This window comes from Stegostoma tigrinum, chromosome 28, assembly GCF_030684315.1.
Source record: "Stegostoma tigrinum isolate sSteTig4 chromosome 28, sSteTig4.hap1, whole genome shotgun sequence".
In the NCBI taxonomy this organism is placed as follows: domain Eukaryota; kingdom Metazoa; phylum Chordata; class Chondrichthyes; order Orectolobiformes; family Stegostomatidae; genus Stegostoma; species Stegostoma tigrinum.
In genome coordinates, this window is record NC_081381.1 from 18,783,861 (window position 1) to 18,807,843 (window position 23,983).

The window sequence follows — 23,983 nt, forward strand, 5'->3', positions numbered from 1 at the left end:
GCACCTCCCAACCTTTGTGTCATCAGCAAACATACTAACCCACCCCTCAACCTCCTCCATCCAAGTCATTTATAAAACCTACAAAGAGCAGAGGCTCAAGAACACAGCCCTGCAGGACACCACTCACCACTGACCTCCAGGCAGAATACTCACCATCTGCAACCACTCTCTGGATTCAGAATTGGTTGGCTGACAGGAGGCAGACAGCCAAATCACCCTGTATCCCATACCTCCTGACTTTATGAATGAGCCTGCCGTGGGGAACCTTATCAAGTCCATGTACACCACATCCACTGCTCGACCCTCGTCATCCTGTCTCGTGACCTCCTCAAAGAATTCAATAAGATTTGTAAGGCATGACCTGCCCCCACCCCCTCCAAAAGCCATGCTGACTCCCTTTAATCACGCTATGCTTTTCCAAATAGTCATAAATCCCATCCCTCAGAATTCTTTCCAAAACCTTGCTGACCACAGACGTAAGACTGACTGGTCTGTAATTTCCAGGGATTTCCCTATTCCCTTTCTTGAAAAGAGGAACAACATTTGCCTACCTCTAATTTTCCAGTGCGACTCCTGTGTAGAGTGAGGCAGCATGATAGATACATAGTAGATAATAGTGTCACTTTTTTTTTTGCCCTCCTGCCTATACTCCCACTGACTTATACATTTCTAGAGATTCACTCAATCCTAGCTGTTAATAACTGATATGCCACCTCCTTTTTTTTCTTGAACAGAGCCTCAATTTTTTTTTAGTCTTCTGGCATTCCCTCCACCTACCAGCCTTGCTGTTCACACAAACAGGAACTTACTGTCTCTGAACTCTAGCTATCTCTTCCTTTTTTTTTGAAGGCCTCCACTTCCCAACCATACCTCTTTTCACCTGTGAATAGCCTCTCCCAATCAACTTTTGAAAGTTCCTGTCTAATAACGTCAACATTTGGCCTTACTCCAATGTAGAACTTTAACTTTCTTCTCAATTCTATCCTTTTCCATAACTGTTTTAAAACTCATGATTGCTTGCCTTTCTTCCCAAAAGAAGGTCAAGTATTGCCCATTCTCTAGTGTGTCCATCCACATATGGAATAAGAGTTTTTTTTTTCTTGCACACAGTTAATAAATTGCTTCCCATCCAAGCCCTTAACATCATGACCGCCCCAGTCAATGTTTGGAAAGTTAAAATCCCCTATCATTACTACCCTGGTTTTCTTACAGATAACTGAACTGTCCTTACATATTTTTATCGAATTTATGCCTTCTGATGTTTACCCTTCCCTTGGCCCTGATATTCATAGAACCGAGGGGAGAAGATATGCCTAATTGACGTTGGCAGTGTGAAACAGAATGCATTCTGAATTCTCGTGTCTTAAAATGCTACTTAGTCACTGAACTGTATCAGTGGAGGGCACAAGGACACCAATTCACAAGTCTCTGCTCCATTTCAAAAAGAAGAAATTTAAGTTAAAACACTTGAAATTGCTGAATGTAAAATAGGTTGGAGATGGACACGCTACACTACAGTACCAAATCTGAAATCTCTGCAAAAATAATGTAACATTTTCATGAGCCTCCAGTTTTTGACTGGTATTGATTTTCATGTCTTAATATTGACAAATGATAGAGCTGGTATTTCAAACTTACTGGTGGCATGAAATTCTACATAATTATGACGTAGCATAGAAGTTAATTGCCATGCTTAATTTGACTGTTACATGTATGCACAAAGGGAAATTTACAGTTGGACAAAGAGGAAGTATGTGTGTGAATAGTTTGATTTGTGGCTCAGCACAAAAATCTGAGACGTGAGGACCAGATGCAGACAGATGACTGAATTTAGCAGTGGACATAACGGCTTATTATGTAAGCCTGGCTAAACATAAACACTGCTCAAAGACTACAGTCTATTCTGCTATAGTGCCAATTCTCCAACCCATACGTTCATGAGGAGAGTTATCCCATTGCACAACACCAGTGAATCTTGTAATGCTTTGTTTGTCACGGTGAGATCATTTTGCATTGGAGTGACTGCAATTTTATTTAATCCAATAGGAATGTTTTGTTGTTATTTGTGAAACGTGTATGTTCAAAGCATGTTGTGGAAAAAGCAATATATTCCTTTAAATAGTAACAATTTGTTGTTACTAGTACCTTTTTTACTCCTAGTAAAAGCTTAGCTGCAACAAAAAATGAGGATTTTTAAAATATTCCTTTATTACTGGTACATAAAGGTTTCATTTTCCTCTAAGACAACTGTGCTCATCTAGGAAAGAATGTCTGACAACTTAGATTAAGAAAGGTGGTTGTTACAACCCTGGGCAAAGTTCTAAGTTATTACAGTTCTGGACAGGATACCCCAAATAATACACTCCTGGGTGAGGAAGGATAAACTCTCTCCCCATCTTTATGCATATACCCTTAGGTTGATAGTGTTGCTGTTAGTTGAACAGTTGATTTTTGAGATTCTTGGCTTTGTTGGCTGATTTGAAATTCTTTTCTATTAGTTCATTTTGACAATAGTTGGCTGGCAGCATTTGAAAGTTTGCCTTTGTTTCTTTACCTGCACTGTTAGTTTTGAAAACAACCATTAAAAACACACTACGACACTCACGCCACATAAACCCACGCTAGGATTTCGGCTCACTTACACAACCAGACTGGGTCTGAAGCTCACTTTTTTTCTTCCCCTTTTCAGGTCTTTCCCCTTTAAAGAATGCAATGTCTGTCTCACGCAGGCTTTCTTTTCTCCAACCATATTCAATCTGTGTGAGAACTCACAGGATATTGCTGTTGTGCATTTCTCCCTTATTTTTAAAAAAAAGTTACATACCTCAACAGGTGTGATTTTCCAGATATCTCCTCTCCAGTCATGTTAAAGTTACATCTGTAGTCATGGAGTCAAGTTTTTGACACATTCATTCGTGACCAACAGTTGTGGTCTATGGTCATGACCAGTTGTCAATGCACCTACAGAACCTGATGCTAATATTTTTGAATAAGATCATTGATTCTTGGGCATGCCCAGTAATTACTTTTATTTTCTCACACTAGGAAAACTGTGGCAATAATAAAGTTCTGGTTGTGCTGCACCATGACTGAAAGTCAACCCTTGGGCAATCACTGCACTGGTTGTATGTAGAACTGCCACTATAGCCCTGATTTTTGCCTTATCTTCCTTATGTTACACAACACAGGGATAGCAAGCCAGATCAGATCAGACTTACTAAACACTGGATTTGCAACACAATGAAATTTAAAATATTGAATGAGTCTCAATTGCCCAATTGTTCCTAACCATACTTCAAGAATAACGGCTCTTGGACACCAAATTTATCAATACTGTAACTTCAATAGAGCAAAGCTAAATAACAAAGTAATCTCCTTTTTTTTAATGTCTGATTTTTAATCCTGATCTTCCTTGATTATAACCACACTCTCGGACATGAAGGGACAAATTAAAAAGAAAAATAAGAGTTGTTACTTGCCAGATTGATAACACTTTTTTTTGAGCTATGAGTATCGGAGCTTCTCTTTGAGTCCTTGAACAATGTGTTGTATTTTGGGGACAAATGATTATATCCTGATTGAATTCAGAGGTCACTTGTCAATGAAAGTAGATCCCAGCAGATTTCAAGGAATATTGATTTAATTCTTTTTATAATATGGGATTCTTTTCTCTGAACAGTCAAGAATTCTTTAACAGGATATAAAACTAGAAGTAAAACTCAAAAACACCGCCCTCCAGTCCAGCAGCTTCCAAGACAGCCTTGTGCCCAAAAACCTAATAAACGATTAAATCTATGGTTTCACTTTGTTTCAACATTTGGCCAGCATTGGCCTTCCTTTGACCAACACAACATCCAACCAGCTGCCAGTCATTGACCATAACACGTCCTAGTGTAGGAACATCTGCAATGTTTTAGAACAATAATTTAACAACCACTTGTCTTTCCAGGCCAGTTCTTATAAGCAAACATCAGTTTGCTTGCTCCCTTTTTTTTGAAAAAAAAAATAAAAGCTGCTGTTCAAAGTTCGATTCTCAACTTCAGTTCACAGTTCCAAACCAAAAATAAGAAAAATAAAGCTTAAAAGAAGTGGTCTCACTGCTTGTACCAGCTGGGAGAACGTCAACCAATCTGCTGTCCATAAAAGTACAAAGCAGATGATGGATGCATTATTTGGTCCAGTGAACGACTATATAATCACCTAAAGTTTAACTGAAGACACAGCAAAGTGTCTTGGCAGGGTCAGATGGCAGTATTTTCCAAATGCCACAGCCTCTTGATTCATAGATTTAAAAGTAATTGCCACTTGAATGCATTGTCAGCGTCACTTATCAGTCTGCACAAAACAAAGTGACGCTGTGATGCAAATTTTGCATGTCATATTTGCCCTTCTATTTTGTAGACATTATTTTTGTTGCCTAGATAGCAAAGTGAAAAATTACCTGTATCGGCACAGCCTGGAGAGAGGTACAACTAGATCTGGTGCACGTCTTCAGCTGGATGAAGATGAAGACTACCTCCCATAAGAACAGATGCTTTGTTTTTTTTTTGTTTCTTGCAAATTGAAAGGCAGTTAATGAAGCTAGTTCTTCCTGCTTACTTTTTTAAATTGGCCATTACTATTCACTGTTGGTTGTGGCAGGGGTACAGAGTCTTGATCCTGTCCATTATGGAGTCACTTCATTTTGTCTTCAGCATACCGTTTGTTCTGTTTATCGTTCTTGTAATCCTGTTATTAGTGTCTTCCCTCAGGTTGAAAACTCCATTTGGATACTGTTCCTGACAGTTTACTTTCAAGCCCTCACTCCTTTCCTAGGTTATGTCAACAGTAGAAAGTGCTGACAAAACGTAAGGATGGTCCTTGCAGATTCCAAATTACCAAATGTAATGCTACTTTCAAGCAGAGCAAGAGGGGAAAAGCAGAACAATCGGTCAGTGATAATGAAATGTGAGGCTGGATGAACACAGCAGGCCCAGCAGCATCTCAGGAGCGATGCTGCTGGGCTTGCTGTGTTCATCCAGCCTCACATTTCATTATCTTGGATTCTCCAGCATCTGCAGTTCCCATTATCACTGATACAATCGGTCAGTGAGCCTGATACTAGTCTTAAAGGAATTTGTGGAATGTAGAAGGAAATTTTAATAAGTTACTTTGATAAACACAATGATTTTTAATAAAAAGAATCTGCATGGTTCTACAAAAGGAGAATCCTGTGAACTAATTTGTTAGTTGTTTTGAGGATGTCACTAATTGGGTTTTTGTTTTAGAAGGAGCCAGTAGAAATAGTATGCTTGAATTTCCAAAAGGCATTTGACAAGATGCCACACAAGTTTAATACACAAGATAAAGGCTCGTACAGTTGGGGTGATCTATTAGCATTGATAAATGATTGTTCTGTGAACAGGGAGTAGGCACAAATATAACATTTTCAAGTTGGCATGCTCTGATTAGGGACATGCTGCAAAGATCCGTGCCAGTGCAGCAGTAATGAGTATATTTAAAATGGAGATTTGAAATAAACAGATTATTGGTTTCTTGGAGAATTGAGGGGTCTAAGGTGAAGCAGAGTTTAAAGCCTGTGATTCCAGGGAATGATGGAACAGGCTCATTGGGCATAGACCATAAGAAATGGAAGAAAGTCCTACAGTGTGGTATCAATCTCTGTCTCAATACTTTTTACAGTATAATGGTCTACTGTTAGACATTGTATGTCTTGGCTGTTCTGCTTCACTCTAATGTGGCCATCTCCTGTATTTGCAACAGAGACTCTGCACTAAGAAGGTACAAAATTTGCTGGCATTTCTACAGCCACTGAATTGTGACTATACACCAGGCTTGAGATAACTAGCGAGAGATAAACTGGATTACGAGGTTTTGTGTTAGGGTGAAATAGTTCTCCTGTACTGATTTTAGCCCATAGCACCTCCCCAGGGTGATCTACTTTGAAATGCAAGATCTATTCTGAATTGAACCTGTTTAATGCTCCTAATGCTCTGAAACATGATTGTGTGACCTTTTACGTAAAGGTGGGATTTTCTTTCTTCAGGGTGTTCATTGTGTGACTGATTTTGTGAAGACTTTTGTGCTGTACTAATCATCTGTGTTTTAGGTCGCATAAGTTTCTTTGTGCCTTTTAACTGTTGGATATCCCTACGATGAAAATGGCAGTTGTCTTCAGTATGTTTTGTAATGTAACCCTAGAAGTCCATAGATGGATTAACAGACTTACCAGTTTGTTTTTCCAAAATACAGTCAACAAGCCTGTGCTGATCACAATTTTTCTTTGGCAAAACAAATCTGAATATTTTGGATCTGCTCAGTGGAATGGTTTATCAGTAGTAATGCAAGGACATTCCATTCTAATAAGTCAAATGTATTTGGAAACTAAAAATTTTGCTTGTATATTTTGAACGTGATGAAGTTTTTGTTTTTTCAGCAACATAACTCTTGCATTTAATTATTTTTTGAGATAGCTGCTAAAGTGCATAATTGTATTTCATACTGCAGCAGCCATGCTGTTAAAATAACTGAAAGAAGCATTGAAATGTATTTTTAAAATTTGGGGAACAGCTGAAGTAGAAAGTGTAACCATTTTGGGCTTTTTAAATTATCTATGTGGAAATATTGAAAGTGTCTGTCACACCCCTTTTCACATGGGATATAAAGCACAACTGAAATCTATGGTTTTCAGCAGCCTTTTCTAACCGTGCAATAATTTCTAGAGGCTGCTGAAATGAATGGAGGGGCCAAGCAGATGCCAATTTGGGGCAACTTCTAACAGTAATTAGCCTCTAACTGATCAAAGAAACTATATTTGTATAGTTTTTTTTCCACAGGGAGCAAATGAACAGTACCCTAATAGCAGTTAAATATTGCAGCTTTCTTTTGGCATTGAGTACCTATTAACAGTGATATAGGAAGTTACTTCATACGTCAGATAAAATATTTTGCTGTATTATACAAAACTGTGCTATAAAATTAATTTTGTGACTTTTTTGTGGTTGGATATTCAGGCATTGCTAGTTTTGACCAAGAATGTACCAAATAAACCAAATGACCTGTGCCTTCTAAAAGGCTGCTTTTTTAAAATAATACATTCATAGTGAAAGACCCAATGGATTGCAGAGTTGCATCTTTAATTCATTACACATTGTATAACATGCTGTTCAAAGAAAAAGTGTAGATACCAAATGACCTGCAAATTAGTAAAATTTAATTTTAATGGTAAATCGTCCTCAAGTAATATGATGTAGAAATAAAATCATACTTTTTTCTCCTGTCCAGTCAGACACAACCCATTTTTTTTTTGTATGAAATGTTCTGCCATCTGTTTCACATGGCTGAGCAATTATTTCACTAACTTTTTAATTCTTTTGAGTAGTGTATGCAGTTGTGAATATATCTTCTGGAAAGGATATGCAGGCACTGGAGAGACTACAAAAAAATGCTAGAACGGAGGTCACGTTGATCAAGAAAAGACGAACAGGCTAGGTTTCAAGACTATGGGACAACATGTTAGAAGTATTTGGCAGTATGCAATAGTGCAGATACAGACAGATGAAGTTGTTTCTACTTCTGGGAAGTGAGAAACTAGATGCCACAAATGTAGGATAATTACCAAGAAATCAAAAGAAATATTTTCAGAGTAGTGAAAATGTAAAACAGTTACCAAAGGGAGTGGTTGAAATGAATAGTGTAGATGTGTTTAAGGGAAGCTAGATAAGCACATGTGGGCGATGACAGTAGATGGTAATGCTGATGGAATCAAATGAAGAAGGTTAGAATGAGAATCAAGTTGAGCATGACTGCTGGCATTGACCGGTGGTGCCATCTGGTTTATACAGGGTTTTTTTCGAGGCAGTGTGGGGGTGGGGGGGGGGGGTGCGGTGGAATAAAGGTTTTCTATTAACTGCTCTGGCACACTGCCCCTTTTTTTTAAACAAAGTGGTTCTGTCTAGTCTTGCGGCATGCTCATAAGCATTAACGATTATATTTTAACTGCACGATAATGACCTACATATATGCACAAAAGTCTAAAGCTGTAATGATTTGGGGTACTGTTGGTTCAAAAGAAAGGAGTATCAAACAAGTAATTACTCATCTACTGCTGCTGTAGAGGAGACCCAGGGAACAGGACTTGGGAGGGGGGGAAGGGGCGGGAAGCGGCTTTAAGCCTGGGTACAGCCCTTGCTCGTTACTATAAAAGCAAGTTAGCCTTGATACAAAGAACAAAGAAAATTGCAGCACAAACAGGCCCTTTGGCCCTCCAAGCACGCACTGAGATGCTGCCCGTCACAACTAAAACCCCCTACTCTTCTGGGACCGTATCCCTCTAATCCCATCCAATTCATGTATTTGTCCAGACGCCCTCTAAAGGTCACTATCATAACTGCTCCCACTACCTTCCCCAGCAGTGAGTTCTAGGCAACCACTATCCTCTCTTTTTTTCTAAAAAAACTTGCCTTCTACATTTACCCTTTTTAAACCTTGCCCCTGGCAACTGTCTGTTCCACCCTAGGATCAATCTTCTGACTGTCCACGCCCTTCATAATCTTATAGACCTCTATCAGGTCATCCCTCAACCTGTCATTTCCAGTGAGAACAACCAGAGTTTCTCAAATTTCTCGTAGCTAATGCCCTCCAAACCAGACAACATCCTGGTAAATCTTTTCTGTATCCTCTCCAAAGCCACCACATCCTTTTGTTAGAGTGGCGACTAGAATTGAACACAATATTCCAAATGCAGCCTAACGAAGGTTCTATAAAGCTGCAACATTACTTACCAATTTTTAAATTCGGTGTCCTGGCTGATGAAGGAAAACATGCCAAATGCCTTGAGTACCTTCTCCACCTGCATTGCCACTTTCAGTGACCAGTGTACCTGTACAACCAGATCCCTCTGCCTCTCAGTACTCTTAAGGGTTCTGCCATTTTTGTATTTTCCGTCCAGTTTAGACTTCTGAAATGCATTACCTCACGTTTTTATGGATTAAACTCCATCTGCCATCTCTTTGCCCAAGTCACCAACCCATTTATATTCAGCTATATCCATTGACTGTCTTTAGTTGCTGTCCACAATTCTGCCAACCTTTTTGTTATCGGCAAACTTACTAACCGACATATTACAGATTGCAACAGTCCCAACACTGATTCCTAAGAAATGCCACTAGTCACAGCCCTCCATTCAGAAATACACTGTTTCACTGCTACTCCTCTCCCCTCTATGACCAAGCCATCTTTTTTCCACTTTTGCAACTCCTCTCTGACCCTGTGAGACTTTACCTTCTGTATCAGCCTGTCATGAGGGACCTTGTCGAAGGCCTTACTGAAGTCCATGTAGACGTCATCCACTGCCCAACCCTTGTCGACCATCTTTGCCACTTCCTCAAAAAAAACTCGACCAGTTAGTGAGACACGACCTCCCCTTCACACAACCATGTTGCCCCTTGTTAATACATGTACTTATTTCCAAGTGGGAGTAAATCCTGTCTTGAAGAATCCTCTCCAATAATTTCCTTACCACTGACGTAAGGCTCGCTGGCCGGTAATTAGCTGGATTATCCTTGCCACTCTTCTTAAAGGAACAGCTATGATTTTGTTCAGTAATGTGTATCAAACCCTTGGAGATCTCTTTATGTACCTGTTACTTTAACAGTGTTTTTGTGTTTTTTTTTAAACGATGTTCCCACACAATTACACACCTGAGCATTGTCAAAGTATACTTTTAAGGCTCAAAACATTGATTATCAGATCTGTGATTCAGTATTAATAATTAATCATATGACATTACAATGATTTTTGTATAATTTCTTTTTCCAGTGATTGTAATTTAATTACATATTAAATATTGAAATTTTAAAGCAAATAACTTCAATTAAAATATCCACTTATTGAAATCCCAATAATTTAATGAGTTTTTTTACACATTTAAAAATTGTCACATCAGAGGATGATATGAGCATCAGTGGAGGCAGAGTGGAACAATTGCAAGTGAAATGACTTTCTGCACTGTTTTAATCAAATGTGATGGGTAATGTACTACTAGGATACGTGGAAATTTTCCACAGATAGTACATTGAAATCCATTGCTAACTATGCGCAGATAATCGGTCCACTTCTTTCCTGAATAATGATTTGTTGTAGCTCAACACGATACCTTGTTTATTTGTCCAGTAAACCTCAGATGAAGTTTGTTTTTTAATTTGTATGTCTACTTCAGTTAGTTTTTCTTGAGTATGAAAATTGTAGTTAGATTGAAGCCAGGTCATAAGCAATTTATCTGATTCCTTTGACCAAATGTGGAAAGTTTTTTTAATTGGATTCCAGTATAAGCAGATTCTAGAATAAGCAAATCCCAGGAACCAAAAAGAAGGGCTTTGGTTGTTTTTACATGGGGGTTTACATGCTTCTGATTTTGGTTTTGTTAATGCGCCATCACTAAATATGTACTCAACTGAGTGTAGCAACTGCATATACCTCAGTTTCCTTTAGTGGCCTCATTTTGAACTATGGAAATATTTTGGCTCCCTGTCAGAAGTATTTGCAGGTTATCAGTGAATTTTTGTTTCTGTGGAAATAGAACATTTAGATGCGTTTTGAATGGAAATTATGATTAGCCACAAAGACAGTGCAAGAGTGAATGTAAAGGTGTGATGTTTAAGTTTAGCTGACAGTTCATTCCAAGCATGAAGAAATGTAATCCCCCTCAGGTTTTACATATTAAATATTTGGTGGTTTTTTTTAAAACTCCTCACCTTATCAAAAGACTTGTGGAAGAGGGCCCTTGTGGTGCATTGGCAATATCCCAGCCAGGAGGCCCAAATTCAAGACATCCCTCTTGGAGAGGTATGTAAACTGAACACTCTCTCTAATGTGGTTGACATAAAAAAAGAAGTGGAACATGGTCACAGTTTGATAAGGGTTTTTCATGTGATCACTCAGTTTTGTTTTTGGCTTACTAAAATCATGTATTCCCTTTTTAAAACTGTAATTTTGTTATAAACAGAAATACACATCACAAAGTAAGATTTATGGCTATGAATCATTGAGTAACCTCAATGAAATAGTGATCACTGCAAATGATTTTGTTAGAAGTTGAGTTATTTAGTTTGCACGTGTTGACTGGAAATATCGGTGACCAGTCTTTTACTGGGGGGCCAGTTAGCTCAGTTGGCTGGACAACTGGTTTGTGATTCAGAATGATGCCAACAGTGCGGGTTAAATTTCTGCCCCCAATGAGGTTACTATAAAGCACTCTACTTTTCAACCTCTCCTCACCTGAGGCATGGTGACCTTCAGATTAAATTACAATCAGTCATCACTTTCTTATGAGAAGGCAGCTCAAGGTCTGATAAGACTATAACTATTTTTAAAAAAAACAGTTTCTACATGAGGCTACTTTTTAAAGTATTTCCTGTTGGTCATTAAATGTAGACTTATGTTGATCCAAACCCACAGTCAACAAATTTGTTGCCAGGAACGATGAATACTTCTAGTAGTAGCATAGATATATTCTGAAAGTGATCCTTGCTTGTAAACTGAATAGTTATAAATAATGACAACAAAGTCAGCTAGAAACGCTGAGCAGATTGGACAATGTTTGTCAAGCTTTTTTGTTAGCTAATATTTGACCCAAAATATTAATTTTGCTTCTTGCTCTCAACAGATGCTGCCTCACCTGCCATGCATTTCCAACATAGTCTATCTTTTTTGATTTCAGATTTCTAGCATCAACAGTATTCTGCTTTATTTTTTCTAAATTTGTTAAATCAATGGATGATGTCCTAAATCTTACAAATCTAAATAAACAATCAATAGCCTATGTTATAAATTGATAACTACCATTGACACCACTTACAACAAGTAGTTACTAACAGCAACTACTGTCGAGAACAGTGGACCTGTAATACAGATTATTGACTTGTGTGGTAAATGTTGGCCTGTGATGGCCATTCAAAAAACAAGTAGTTTTTTTATTTTGCACTGGACAGAGGTTCATCTCCTACAACAGGTAGGTTTTACTGTGGTGTAAATACAGATGAATATAATTTGGATGAATTTCAATTGCCAGACAGCTTGGAGCTGAGTATGTTTCCTCTTTTCTTCCCCTAATTAGCCTGGGTTTTTCGTCTCCGTCTTATCCACTGTGTAATCTCAAATGAATAAGTTATTTATATATTATAACAGAAGGCATCACAATCATGTGTAAAGTTTGATATGCCAATAGATTGCTACCTATTTGTTATTTTTAGGTATTTCTGTATACATTTTAAATGTAAATTACTTTTTAAACTATAAGTTTTAAGAGCTTCTAAAATGCTCACACTAGTAAAATTCCTGGTATTTTACTCTTTTTAAACCAGTAACTGATCGTAACTCCAAGGGCCACTGTACCTGTGACTCTTCAACCTTGCTTATCCTTCTTTGCTTGTGCCTGTCATGTGGCTCTTCTCACCAACTCCATTCTCCTGGCAAGGGCAAATCATAAATGAAGCAGCATAACTCAAAAAGGTAAAAGAAAGTAAACCGCTTAAGAATAATAGCAAAATTCAAGTATCAGCGAGAGAATTTGGCAAGGTCTATGTATTAAAGCATGTCCCAAAAGGACTTTCTGGAAATGTAAATACAAGCTTGTGTGGTGAGGAAAAATGGTGTTTGGCTTAAATTGCAATTAATAGATATTTCAATGTTTCAGCACTCAAAATTATTGAATAATCAATAGATGTAGTGGATATGATATTATTTAAGTTTTGTTGTATTATTACACAGGTGGTTCCATCCCAATATCACAGGGATTGAAGCTGAGCGCCTTTTACTGACAAGAGGTGTTCATGGAAATTTCCTAGCTCGACCCAGCAAAAGTAATCCTGGGGATTTCACTTTATCGGTTAGGTAAGTCATCATTGACTATGTAAATGAAATGATAGAATTAGAACAGCTATCTTTGCAAATGTAAAAAGAGGTGACCACATAAGTGGTTAAGAACTTGCAGTTCAATTTAAAAGGCTCATTTGTAAATTTGTACTGTTGTATGGTACCTTCTATTTGTTTTAGAGTGTATTGTTCAATATTAGAAGCAATATCAGGTGGATAATTTCATCAGTTTTAGAGATGGAAAATAAAAGGTTAGGTCTTGAAAGGGATAACAGGAGTGGCATTTGGGAGTACTGACTGCCTTTGCCTTACCATCAATGAAGAGTCAATAGGTGCATTCCCTCTCTATTTCAATCAAGAGAAATAAAATCAACCTTTTTAGATTGAGTATTTTTATGGGTTTTTTGACCCAGCATGCACTTGCTGCAGGTTGGCTTAGCAGGAAAGCAGGCGTGGCACCTGTGTAGGCTGCTGAATAAAATAACATGTGTGCCATAATTTTGTAATGTTTAAAGTACTTAAGCTGCCTTTCGAAATATAGCATTCCATCTGGCACAGGTCCACGTACATTGCTGTTAGAAAGGGGGTGCCAGGAATTTCACCCTTCAACCATCAAGGAATGTCCGTAGTGATTTCAAATCAGGATGGTATGTAGGTTGGAGGGGAACTTGCAAGTGGTGGTGCTCCCAAGCGAGTGCTACCCTTCATCTCAATGATGGTTAGTAGTTTGGAAGAGGCTATTCTAGGAACCTTGGCAAGATCTATAGTTCATGATATTTACTGCTGCCACTGTGTGTTGATTATGGATGGGTTGATTATCAAGTGGGTTGCATTGTCGTAGATGGTGCTGAGCATTTCTTGTGTTGACATTGCATTTATTCAGTCAAGTGAAATGTATTCTGCCCCATTTCTGAATTGAGCCTTGGAGATGATGGATAACCTTTTTATGGACAGAAGACGGTAGTCAATATGCTAGATCTTTCCACAGAATCCCAACCTCTGATCTGTTCCATCACCAATGTAATTATGTGACTAGGCTAATTCAGTTTCTGGTCAATGGTAAGCTGAGATTTTAGTACAGAGATTCATTAGTAGTGCTTCGGGGTGTCTGGGCCAGCATTTATTGCCCATTCCTAACTGTCTGTGAGGTGCTTCATGTACTGCTGTAGTCTTTGGGGTATAGGAACACCCATGGCACTGTTAGGTGGGGAGTTGAGGGGTATTAAGCCAGTAACAGTGAAAGAATGATAAAAGTTCCAAGTCAACATGGTGAGTAGCTTGGAGGGGATCAGTCAGAATCTCGTAGTGATGTACCTCCCGTCCTTGCTCCTCCCAGATGGTAGTGGTTGAGAGTTTGGAATGTGAGATAATGGGCACTGCAGATGCTGGAGAATCCAAGATAATAAAATGTGAGGCTGGATGAACACAGCAGGCCAAGCAGCATCTCAGGAGCACAAAAGCTGACGTTTTCGGGCCTAGACCCTTCATCAGAGAGGGGGATGGGGTGAGGGTTCTAGAATAAATAGGGAGAGAGGGGGAGGCGGACTGAAGATGGAGAGAAAAGAAGATAGGTAGGGAGGCGATAGGTCTGTCCAGGGAAGACAGACAGGTCAAGGAGGTGGGATGAGGTTAGTAGGTAGGAGATGGGGGTGCGGCTTGGGGTGGGAGGAAGGGATGGGTGAGAGGAAGAACAGGTTAGGGAGGCAGAGACAGGTTGGACTGGTTTTGGGATGCAGTGGGTGGAGGGGAAGAGCTGGGCTGGTTGTGGTGCAGTGGGGGGAGAGGACGAACTGGGCTGGTTTAGGGATGCGGTGGGGGAAGGGGAGATTTTGACACTAGTGAAGTCCACTTTGATACCATTAGGCTGCAGGGTTCCCAAGCGGAATATGAGTTGCTGTTCCTGCAACCTTCGGGTGGCATCATTGTGGCACTGCAGGAGGCCCATGATGGACATGTCATCAAGAGAATGGGAGGGGGAGTGGAAATGGTTTGCGACTGGGAGGTGCAGTTGTTTATTGCGAACCGAGCGGAGGTGTTCTGCAAAGTGGTCCCCAAGCCTCTGCTTGGTTTCCCCAATGTAGAGAAAGCCACACTGGGTACAGTGGATGCAGTATACCACATTGGCAGATGTGCAGGTGAACCTCTGCTTAATGTGGAATGTCATCTTGGGGCCTGGGATGGGGGTGAGGGAGGAGGTGTGGGGGCAAGTGTAGCATTTCCTGCGGTTGCAGGGGAAGGTGCCGGGTGTGGTGGGGTTGGAGGGCAGTGTGGAGCAAACAAGGGAGTAACGGAGAGAGTGGTCTCTCCGGGAAGCAGACAGGGGAGGGGATGGAAAAATGTCTTGGGTGGTGGGGTCGGATTGTAAATGGCGGCAGTGTCGGAGGATGATGCGTTGTATCCAGAGGTTGGTGGGGTGGTGTGTGAGAACGAGGGGGATGCTCTTTGGGCGGTTGTGGCGGGGGGGGCGGGGTGTGAGGGATGTGTTGCGGGAAATGCGGGAGACGCGGTCAAGGGCGTTCTCGATCACTGGGGGGCAAGTTGCGGTCTTTGAAGAACTTGGACATCTGGGATGTGCGGGAGTGGAATGTCTTAACGTGGGAGCAGATGCGGTGGAGGCGGAGGAATTGGGAATAGGGGATGGAATTTTTGCAGGAGGGTGGGTGGGAGGAGGTGTATTCTAGGTAGCTGTGGGAGTCGGTGGGCTTGAAATGGACATCAGTTACAAGCTGGTTGCCTGAGATGGAGACTGAGAGATCGAGGAAGGTGAGGGATGTGCTGGAGATGGCCCAGGTGAACTGAACGTTGGGGTGGAAGGTGTTGAAGTGGATGAACTGTTCGAGCTCCTCTGGGGAGCAAGAGGCGGCGCCGATACATTGATGACTGTATCGGAGGAAGAGTTGGGGTTTGGGGCCTGTGTAGGTGCGGAAGAGGGACTGTTCCACGTAACCTACAAAGAGGCAGGCATGGCCTCAAGGCCATCCGCCTCTTCCTGTCCCGCAGGCCCGACCAGTCCCCCCTTCACCGACACCCTCATCCGCCTAGCCGAACTCGTCCTCGCCCTCAACAACTTCTCCTTCGATTCCTCCCACTTCCTACAGACCAAGGGGGTGGCCATGGGCACCCGCATGGGCCTCAGCTATGCCTGCCTCCTTGTAAGTTACGTGGAACAGTCCCTCTTCCGCACCTACACAGGCCCCAAACCCCACCTCTTCCTCCATTACATTGACTGTATCGGCGCCGCCTCTTGCTCCCCAGAGGAGCTCGAACAGTTCATCCACTTCACCAACACCTTCCGCCCCAACCTTCAGTTCACCTGGGCCATCTCCAGCACATCCCTCACCTTCCTGGACCCCTCAGTCTCCATTTCAGGCAACCAGCTTGTAACTGATGTCCATTTCAAGCCCACCGACTCCCACAGCTACCTAGAATACACCTCCTCCCACCCATCCTCCTGCAAAAATTCCATTCCCAATTCCTCCGCCTCCGCCGCATCTGCTCCCACGATAAGACATTCCACTCCCGCACATCCCAGATGTCCAAGTTCTTCAAGGACCGCAACTTTCCCCCCACACTGAGAATGCCCTTGACCACGTTTCCCGCAACACATCCCTCACACTTCGCCCCCGCCACAACCGCCCAAAGAGCATCCCCCTCGTGTTCTCACACCACCCCACCAACCTCTGGATACAACGCATCATTCTCCGACACTTCCGCCATCTACAATCCGACCCCACCACCCAAGACATTTTTCCATCCCCACCCCTGTCTGCTTTCCGGAGAGACCACTCTCTCCGTGACTCCGTTGTTCACTCCACACTGCTCTCCAACCCCACCACACCTGGCACCTTCCCCTGCAACGGCAGGAAATGCTACACTTGCCCCCACACCACCTCCCTCACCCCCATCCCAGGCCCCAAGATGACATTCCACATTGGCAGATGTGCAGGTGAACCTCTGCTTAATGTGGTATACTGCATCCACTGTACCCGGTGTGGCTTTCTCTACATTGGGGAAACCAAGCGGAGGCTTGGGGACCGCTTTGCAGAACACCTCCGCTCGGTTCGCAACAAACAACTGCGCCTCCCCAGTCGCAAACCATTTCCACTCTCTCTCTCTATCTCTCTCTTCCCCCCCCCCCCCCCCCCCCCCCCCATTCTTTAGATGACATGTCCATCATGGGCCTCCTGCACTGCCACAATGATGCCACCTGAAGGTTGCAGGAACAGCAACTCATATTCCGCTTGGGAACCCTGCAGCCTAATGGTATCAAAGTGGACTTCACCAGCTTCAAAATCTCCCCTTCCCCCACCGCATCCCTAAACCAGCCCAGTTCGTCCCCTCCCCCCACTGCACCACACAACCAGCCCAGCTCTTCCCCTCTACCCACTGCATCCCAAAACCAGTCCAACCTGTCTCTGCCTCCCTAACCTGTTCTTCCTCTGACGTATCCCTTCATCCCACCCCAAGCCGCACCCCCATCTCCTACCTACTAACCTCATCCCACCTCCATTGACCTGTCAGTCTTCGCTGGACTGACCTATCCCTTCCCTACCTATACTCTCTCCACCTATCTTCTTTTCTCTCCATCTTCGGTCCACCTCCCCCTCTCTCCCTATTTATTCCAGAACCCTCACCCCATCTCCCTCTCTGACGAAGGGTCTAGGCCCGAAACGTCAGCTTTTGTGCTCCTGAGATGCTGCTTGGCCTCCTGTGTTCATCCAGCCTCACATTTTATTATCTGAGAGTTTGGAATGTGCTGTCTGAGAAGCTTTGGTGAATTTCTCCTGTGCATCTTGTAGATGATGTGCATTGCTGCACTGCTACTGTGGATAGATTATGGTGGAGAAAGTGTGTATCAATCAAGCGTGCTGCTTTGTCATGAATGGTGTTGGAGCTGTGCTGATTCAGGCAAATGGTCACTGTCAGCCATTTATCTAGTGCAAAGAATACTTGCCACTTATCAGATTGAACCTAAATGTTGTTAAGGTCAATGACAGGATGCCTTGGTATCTGAAGAATCGCAAACGGTGCTGAGCATTGTGCAATCATCAGTAAATGTCCCCACTTCTGAAATTAAGATGGTGGAAGTTCATTGAATCAGTTGAAAATGGTTGCCCCTAGGACACTGCCCCAAGGATCTCCTTATAACTATGTCCTTGGGCTAAATTGATTGGCCTCTAACAACCATTTACTGCCTCCCTTCATGCTAATCTTTTAAAAAGTTGATTTTTGCCATGTAAGCTTAAATGATCGGCAGACTTTTCTTAAATCTGTTTAATAACGTGCATGCATGGAAACTGCCATCCCCTGCATGTTGTAATCTAGCACGTCAAAATATGCAACATTTTTTCTTCTGCTTTCTCCCCACATCTTTCCATAATTTCAATCATATGAGCAGAAATTCCAAAGGAATAAGAGGCAGAGTTTCTATTCAAAGATTTTATTCCAAGAAACATCGCAGCAATGAAAGACCATTGTACTGCAATAGCATTTTTCCAAGAGAAAGTTGTCACTATTAATATGCTGTTTGAAGACTAAGTTTAATTTCTAGTCCTCTACAGTTCTCGGTTAACGATCATTTGAGTAATTTCTAACTGCGTTGCATTATTTCATTACATAATTAATGTTCTTGTAGTTAAGATAATGGTGTTTCAATGGTTCACTCGCAATCGTAGCAACCAACCCACTGTAACAACAGAAAATATTTGTCGTTGTTCTACTTCCAGAGAATACAGCACTCTTTTTATGCTTAAGTAAATCACTACAATTAGAGTGGAAAAAAAAAGTCAAACCATCTTTGCAGAAGATCCTCACTGCACCTCAAAATGGCTGAGAGGATTTACAATCCTGCTTTGACCCCATCTTATTTTGCGAGATCTGAGATCGTTTTGTCTACACCAGAAGCTGCTAACAAGTTCATTTTGTGTCTGCAGAATACTGCCTTCGCTGATGAGCAACAGGCCAGAAATACTGCAACTGAAAAGCTGCTCTCGGTTGTAGAAGTAATAACATGTGAAGTGGCCAAAAAGCCTTAATGATAAAGCAATAATTCTTTGTACGTTTTTATAGTGACCAACCTTATTTATCGAGCACTGGAAAGAGAGCCTACAGCCAGATCCAATCCCTCAAATTTGTTCCACTGCTACCCCAGGGAGATTTTAAAAAATATTGATTCTAGCATGTTTAGATGATTGACACCAACATTTATAGGCTATTGTAGCTGATCATTGAGGTGGTAGCAAGCAGGTTTTCATGAAAATAGTGGTTTATAATTTTGAAACTATTAAGAGTCACCCGCATTTGCTGTATGTCTGAAGCCTGTTGCTGTCAGAACTGAAAGGATGTTAATGAATAGAACAGGTTTTTAATGGCAATCTGGTAATTTTGTGGCAACTATTCCTGATATTGAGTCTTTTTTTTTGTTTTCAGTATTTACTTTTAAATGATTTGGGAAGTAACTTTTTAAAGTTCATTTTAAGGGTCAAGGGACCGAGATGAATAGATAGAACGATGACGCAGATTAGACAAACTTAATTCAATGGCACAATAGGCTCAAAGGACTGAACACTCTACTATTGTTCCTGTGCTGGTATTCCACCTTTTTCTGATTGTGTGCTGAGAATGGTGGGATCAAAGATGGCAGGAAATTCCCAGGTCCCAACTCTCCTCCATCATTAGAGAAGATTTTGATCTGTGGTCTTTCTATTGAGTGGAAGTGGGGAAGGTACACGGTCATGGTCTTTTTTTAGTTTTATAACTTTTTAAAGATTCACTTGTGGCTTGTGGGCATTGCTGGCTGATCAGCATTTGTTGCCTGTCCCTAATTGCCTTTAAGGTAGTGGCAAACTGCCTTGAACCACTGCAGCCCATGTGCTGTAGATTGACCTACAATGCTGTTAGAGAGAGAATTCCAGGCTTGTGACCCAACGACAGTGAAGGAATGACTATACATTTCCAAGTCAGAGTGGTGAGTGGCTTGGATGGGAACTTGGAGATGGTGGTGTTCGCATTTATCTGCTGCCTTTGTCCTTCCAGATGGAAGTGGTTGTGGGTTTGAAATGTGCGGTCTGAGAGTCTTTGGTAAATTTCTGCAGTGTGCATCTTGTAGATAGCATCATTGTTGGAAAGAGTGGGTGCTGGTGGAAGTGGTGCCAATCAAGTGGGTTGCTTTGCCCTGGATGGTGTCAAGCTGCTTGAGTCTGGTTGGAACACCATGTACCATCCAGGTAGTCAGGAGTATGGTGGAATACTCCTCATTTATGCCTTCTAAATGGAGTCAGGGGGTGAGTTACTTGCCATTGTATTCGTAGCCTCTGACTTGCTTTTAGTAGCCACTGTTTCTGTCGAGTCCAATCCAAGTTTCTGGTCAATTGTGACCCCCCCCCCCCCCACCAGGATGTTGAAAGTGGGGAATTCAGTGATGGTATCATCATTCAGTATAAAGGGATGGTGGTTAAATTGTCTCTTGTTGTTGATGGTCATAGCCTGGCATTTGTGTGGTACAAGTGTTACTTGCCACTTGTCAGCCCAAGCCTGAATATTGCCCAGATCTTGTTGTATTTAAACAGAGACTGCTTCACTATCTGAGGAGTTGCAAATGGCATTGAACATAGTACAATCATTGGCAAATATCCCCACTTCTGACCTTATGATAGAGGGAAGGTCATTGAAGTAGCTGAAGATGGTTGGGCCTAGAACACTACCCTGAGGGACCCCTGCAGAGATATCCTGGACCCAAGACAACTGATCTCCAGCAACCACAACCATCAATTGGCTTATCAGGTATGTCTCCGACCAGCGGAGCATTTGCCCCCGACTCCCATTGATTCTAGATTTGCCCGGGCTCCTTGGTGGCACACTTGGTAGAATGAAGCCTTGATGTCAAGGGCTATCACACTTTCCTCCCCTCAAATATAATTTGGGACAGAACGTTCCATTTACAGTGCATGACCTCATTGAATCCTTTTCCCATAAGCAGGTTCTTGGCAATTAATTGCTGAAATACGTGAACTGTCATCTGCATTCACCTTCAGATAACAACATGTGGAGGCAGGTGCTGGGTCTCCCTGAGCTGAACTTTGTACTGTTAGTATCTCTGGGAACCCATGTGGGATTTAAGGGAGGAAACTGTTGGCCTTACCTGGCCTGGCCTACATGTGACTCCAGGCCTGCAGAAATGTGGTTGAAATTTACTTGCCGTCCTTATTAGGGATGGATAATAAATGCTGGCCTGGCCACAGCTACCACATGCCCTGTATGAATAAAAACAAACACATTCACTATCCAGCCAGTTGAGCTAACTAGCCCCCGGAACCGTATATATCTGAAACAACAAAACTATTTCAGATATAGATGTCATGGAAAACACACAAGCACATTGAAATTATGGCACTTCTGAATATGTGGAGAAGGCTGTTTTGTGAATGGACACAGTATACAAAGAAGGTGACACAATCAAACCGGAAGCAATGAAAGAGAGTGTACTCAAACAGAAATTTCAGCAACAAGGTGCAATCATTTCAAGGTCACAATCAGAAAGAATAAAGATAAACTAAAGTTAACTAATTTGTATTTTAGATTTCATATTGGAACTTTTGAAGTAAACCATAATGTTTTATTTTAATGAAAACACATTGATTTGGTTTCCTGGGTGTTTGGTACATCTCGTGAGTTACATTGCTTTGGTCTTGTAATCCTTCTGCATGTCGGTTACAAGTGTTTGTCTTATCCAAAACATCTTTCCTTTCCACCACCTTATTTTTCAATGATTTGCTTTTCCTCTTTAAGTGAATAAGGCTGACAGGTTTGGTTAGGTAATCTGGTGGAGCAGTTATAGGATTAAAAAGCAGGCAATGCATGAAATGCAAGACAGGTTCATTGGGCGCAGACATCAAATATTGTCTAGTCAGCAAGAGCATTTTTGGATATTTTCTAATCAGCCTTTTCAGAGATGCTCATATGTATGGAGTAGGTGGGATTTGACCTGGTACATCTGACACAGGTAAGGACACAGCCCCTGTGCCACGAGGTAAGAGCATTTTTAAACTGACAAATTTCTCTGGGTCTGCAACATTCCCTGTGTACAATACATCACTGACCCAACTTTCACTTGGGGCTCGGAGGTGGGGTTGAATTCACTTGAGGACAGTGGGCTTTGAGTCAAACTTCCGGCATGAAAGGAGTAGCAAGCTGTGACTGAGGGCTTCAAAATGGAAGCATCCTGATGCATCCAAGCTGACAGGGAGAGCCTCTAGCCTGCCTGAGGCAATGCTGCTCAGTCTTCCGTTGGGGGAGCTGCCTCTTTGCCCCTGAATTAATTCCTCTGTTTTGTGGGAGCTTGGGAGGCTAATTGGAAAATCCTAGTCATTCACCCTCAATTAGCTTCTGTAGGTCCTTAAGAAATCATGCCATTGCTGTCTGCACTTGGCCTCCTCCATTGTACATTTTGTGAAAAATGGTCCGACATCATCCTCAGTCGAACTCGTCTATGCCAACCAGATAAATCTAGCCCCGTTTGCCAGTATTTGGCCCACATGCCTCAACCCTTCCTATTCACATACCCATCCAGATGCTTCTGAAATGTAATTTTACCAGCATCCACCACTTTCTCTGGCAGCTCATTCCATACACACAATACTCTCTCTGCATGATAAAACTGCTCCTTAGGTTCCTTTTTAAATCTTTCCCCTCTCACCTTAAGCCTATGCCCACTACTTTTGGGCTCATACACCCCTGGGAAAAGATTTTGTCTATATACCATTTCCATGCTTCTCATGATTTTATAAACTCTCTGTAAGGTCACCCCTCAGCCTCTGTGCTCCAGGTAAATTAGCCCCAGCCTGTTCAACCTCTCCCTACAGCTCAAACCCTCCAACCCTGGCAGCATCCTTGTAAATCTTTTCTGAATCCTTTCAAGTTTCACAACATGGTCTCTATATTGGAGAGCGATCAGAATTGCACATAGCACTTGAATTAGCCTAACCGTTGCCTTGGACAGCCGAAACATTATGTCCCAACTCCTTTACTCAATGCATTGACCAATAAAGGCAAGTATACCAAATGCCACCTTCACTACCCTATCAACCTATGACTCCACTTCCAAGGAATTATGAACCTACACTCCAAAGTCTTTTTGCTCAGAAACACTCCCCAGGACCTTGCCATTTAAGTGTACAAGTCCTGCCCTGATTTGCTTTTCTCAAATACAACACTTTATTTATTCAAAATTAACTCCACTCAGTCCATTGGCCCATCTGATCAAGATCCTGTTGTACTCAGATAACCTTCATTGTTGTCCACTATACCTTCAATTTTGGTGTCATCTGCAAACATATTAACCATACCCCCTATAGTCACATCCAAATCATTTATATTAATGACAAAAAGCAGCAGACCTAGAACTGATCCTTGTAGCATGCTGCTGGTCACAGGCCTGAAGTCTGAAAAGCAACCCTCCACATCACCCTCTTTCCTTCTACCTTTTGAGCCAGTTCTGTATCTAAATGTCTAATTCTCCCTGTATTCCATGTGATCTAACCTTGCTAACCAACCTACCATGAGGAACCATGTATAATGCCTTACCGAAGTCAATGTAGATCATGTCCACTGCTCTGTCCTCATCAATCTTTCAACAAAACATTTTTGGAAAATGAATATGATTGCTGTTATAACAAGTTGTAGAGCTGAATGAACACAGCAGGCCCAGCAGCATCAGAGGAGCAGGAACACTGACGTTTCAGGCTCAGACCCTTCAGGGTGGAAAAAAAGACTCCATCAACCTTCCTGCTCCTCTGCTGCTTGACCTGCAGTGTTCATCCAGCTCTAAACTTTGTTACCTCAGATTCTCCAGCATCTGCAGTTCCTACTATCTATGATCACTATTTAGATGTTTTTGCAGTTGGCACTGACAAAGTTTTTTACTCTGAGGTCAACTGATGACTTTTGACCATGCTAATGGTAGATATTTGCAGAACTGGGCAGTTTAAATTAGTGAAATTGTATGATTTCTTTTTTCGGGTTCCTGCAACAGATAATTCTTAGAAAAGCTGATCTTTTTAAAGATGTATAAATATTGTGATTTAGATGTTGACCTTCTGCGGATTGCCATGTT

At 41.8% G+C, this 23,983-nt stretch overlaps 1 protein-coding gene across 4 annotated transcripts in view; it reads left to right on the forward strand.

Moving 5' to 3' along the window:
• The window catches only part of ptpn11b (protein tyrosine phosphatase non-receptor type 11b), a 135,485-nt gene that overhangs the window by 31,225 nt on the left and 80,277 nt on the right, over positions 1-23,983 (forward strand). For 2 of the 4 annotated variants that reach the window (XM_048561859.2, XM_048561858.2), the window contains exons 2-3: positions 12,363-12,510; positions 12,769-12,891. In XM_048561859.2, coding sequence (XP_048417816.1) covers positions 12,488-12,510; positions 12,769-12,891 — 146 coding nt within the window. In that variant the 5' untranslated portion in view covers positions 12,363-12,487. The remainder of the gene's footprint in view (positions 1-12,362; positions 12,511-12,768; positions 12,892-23,983) is intronic. The other 2 variants (XM_048561860.2, XM_059638023.1) reach the window with 1 other exon arrangement.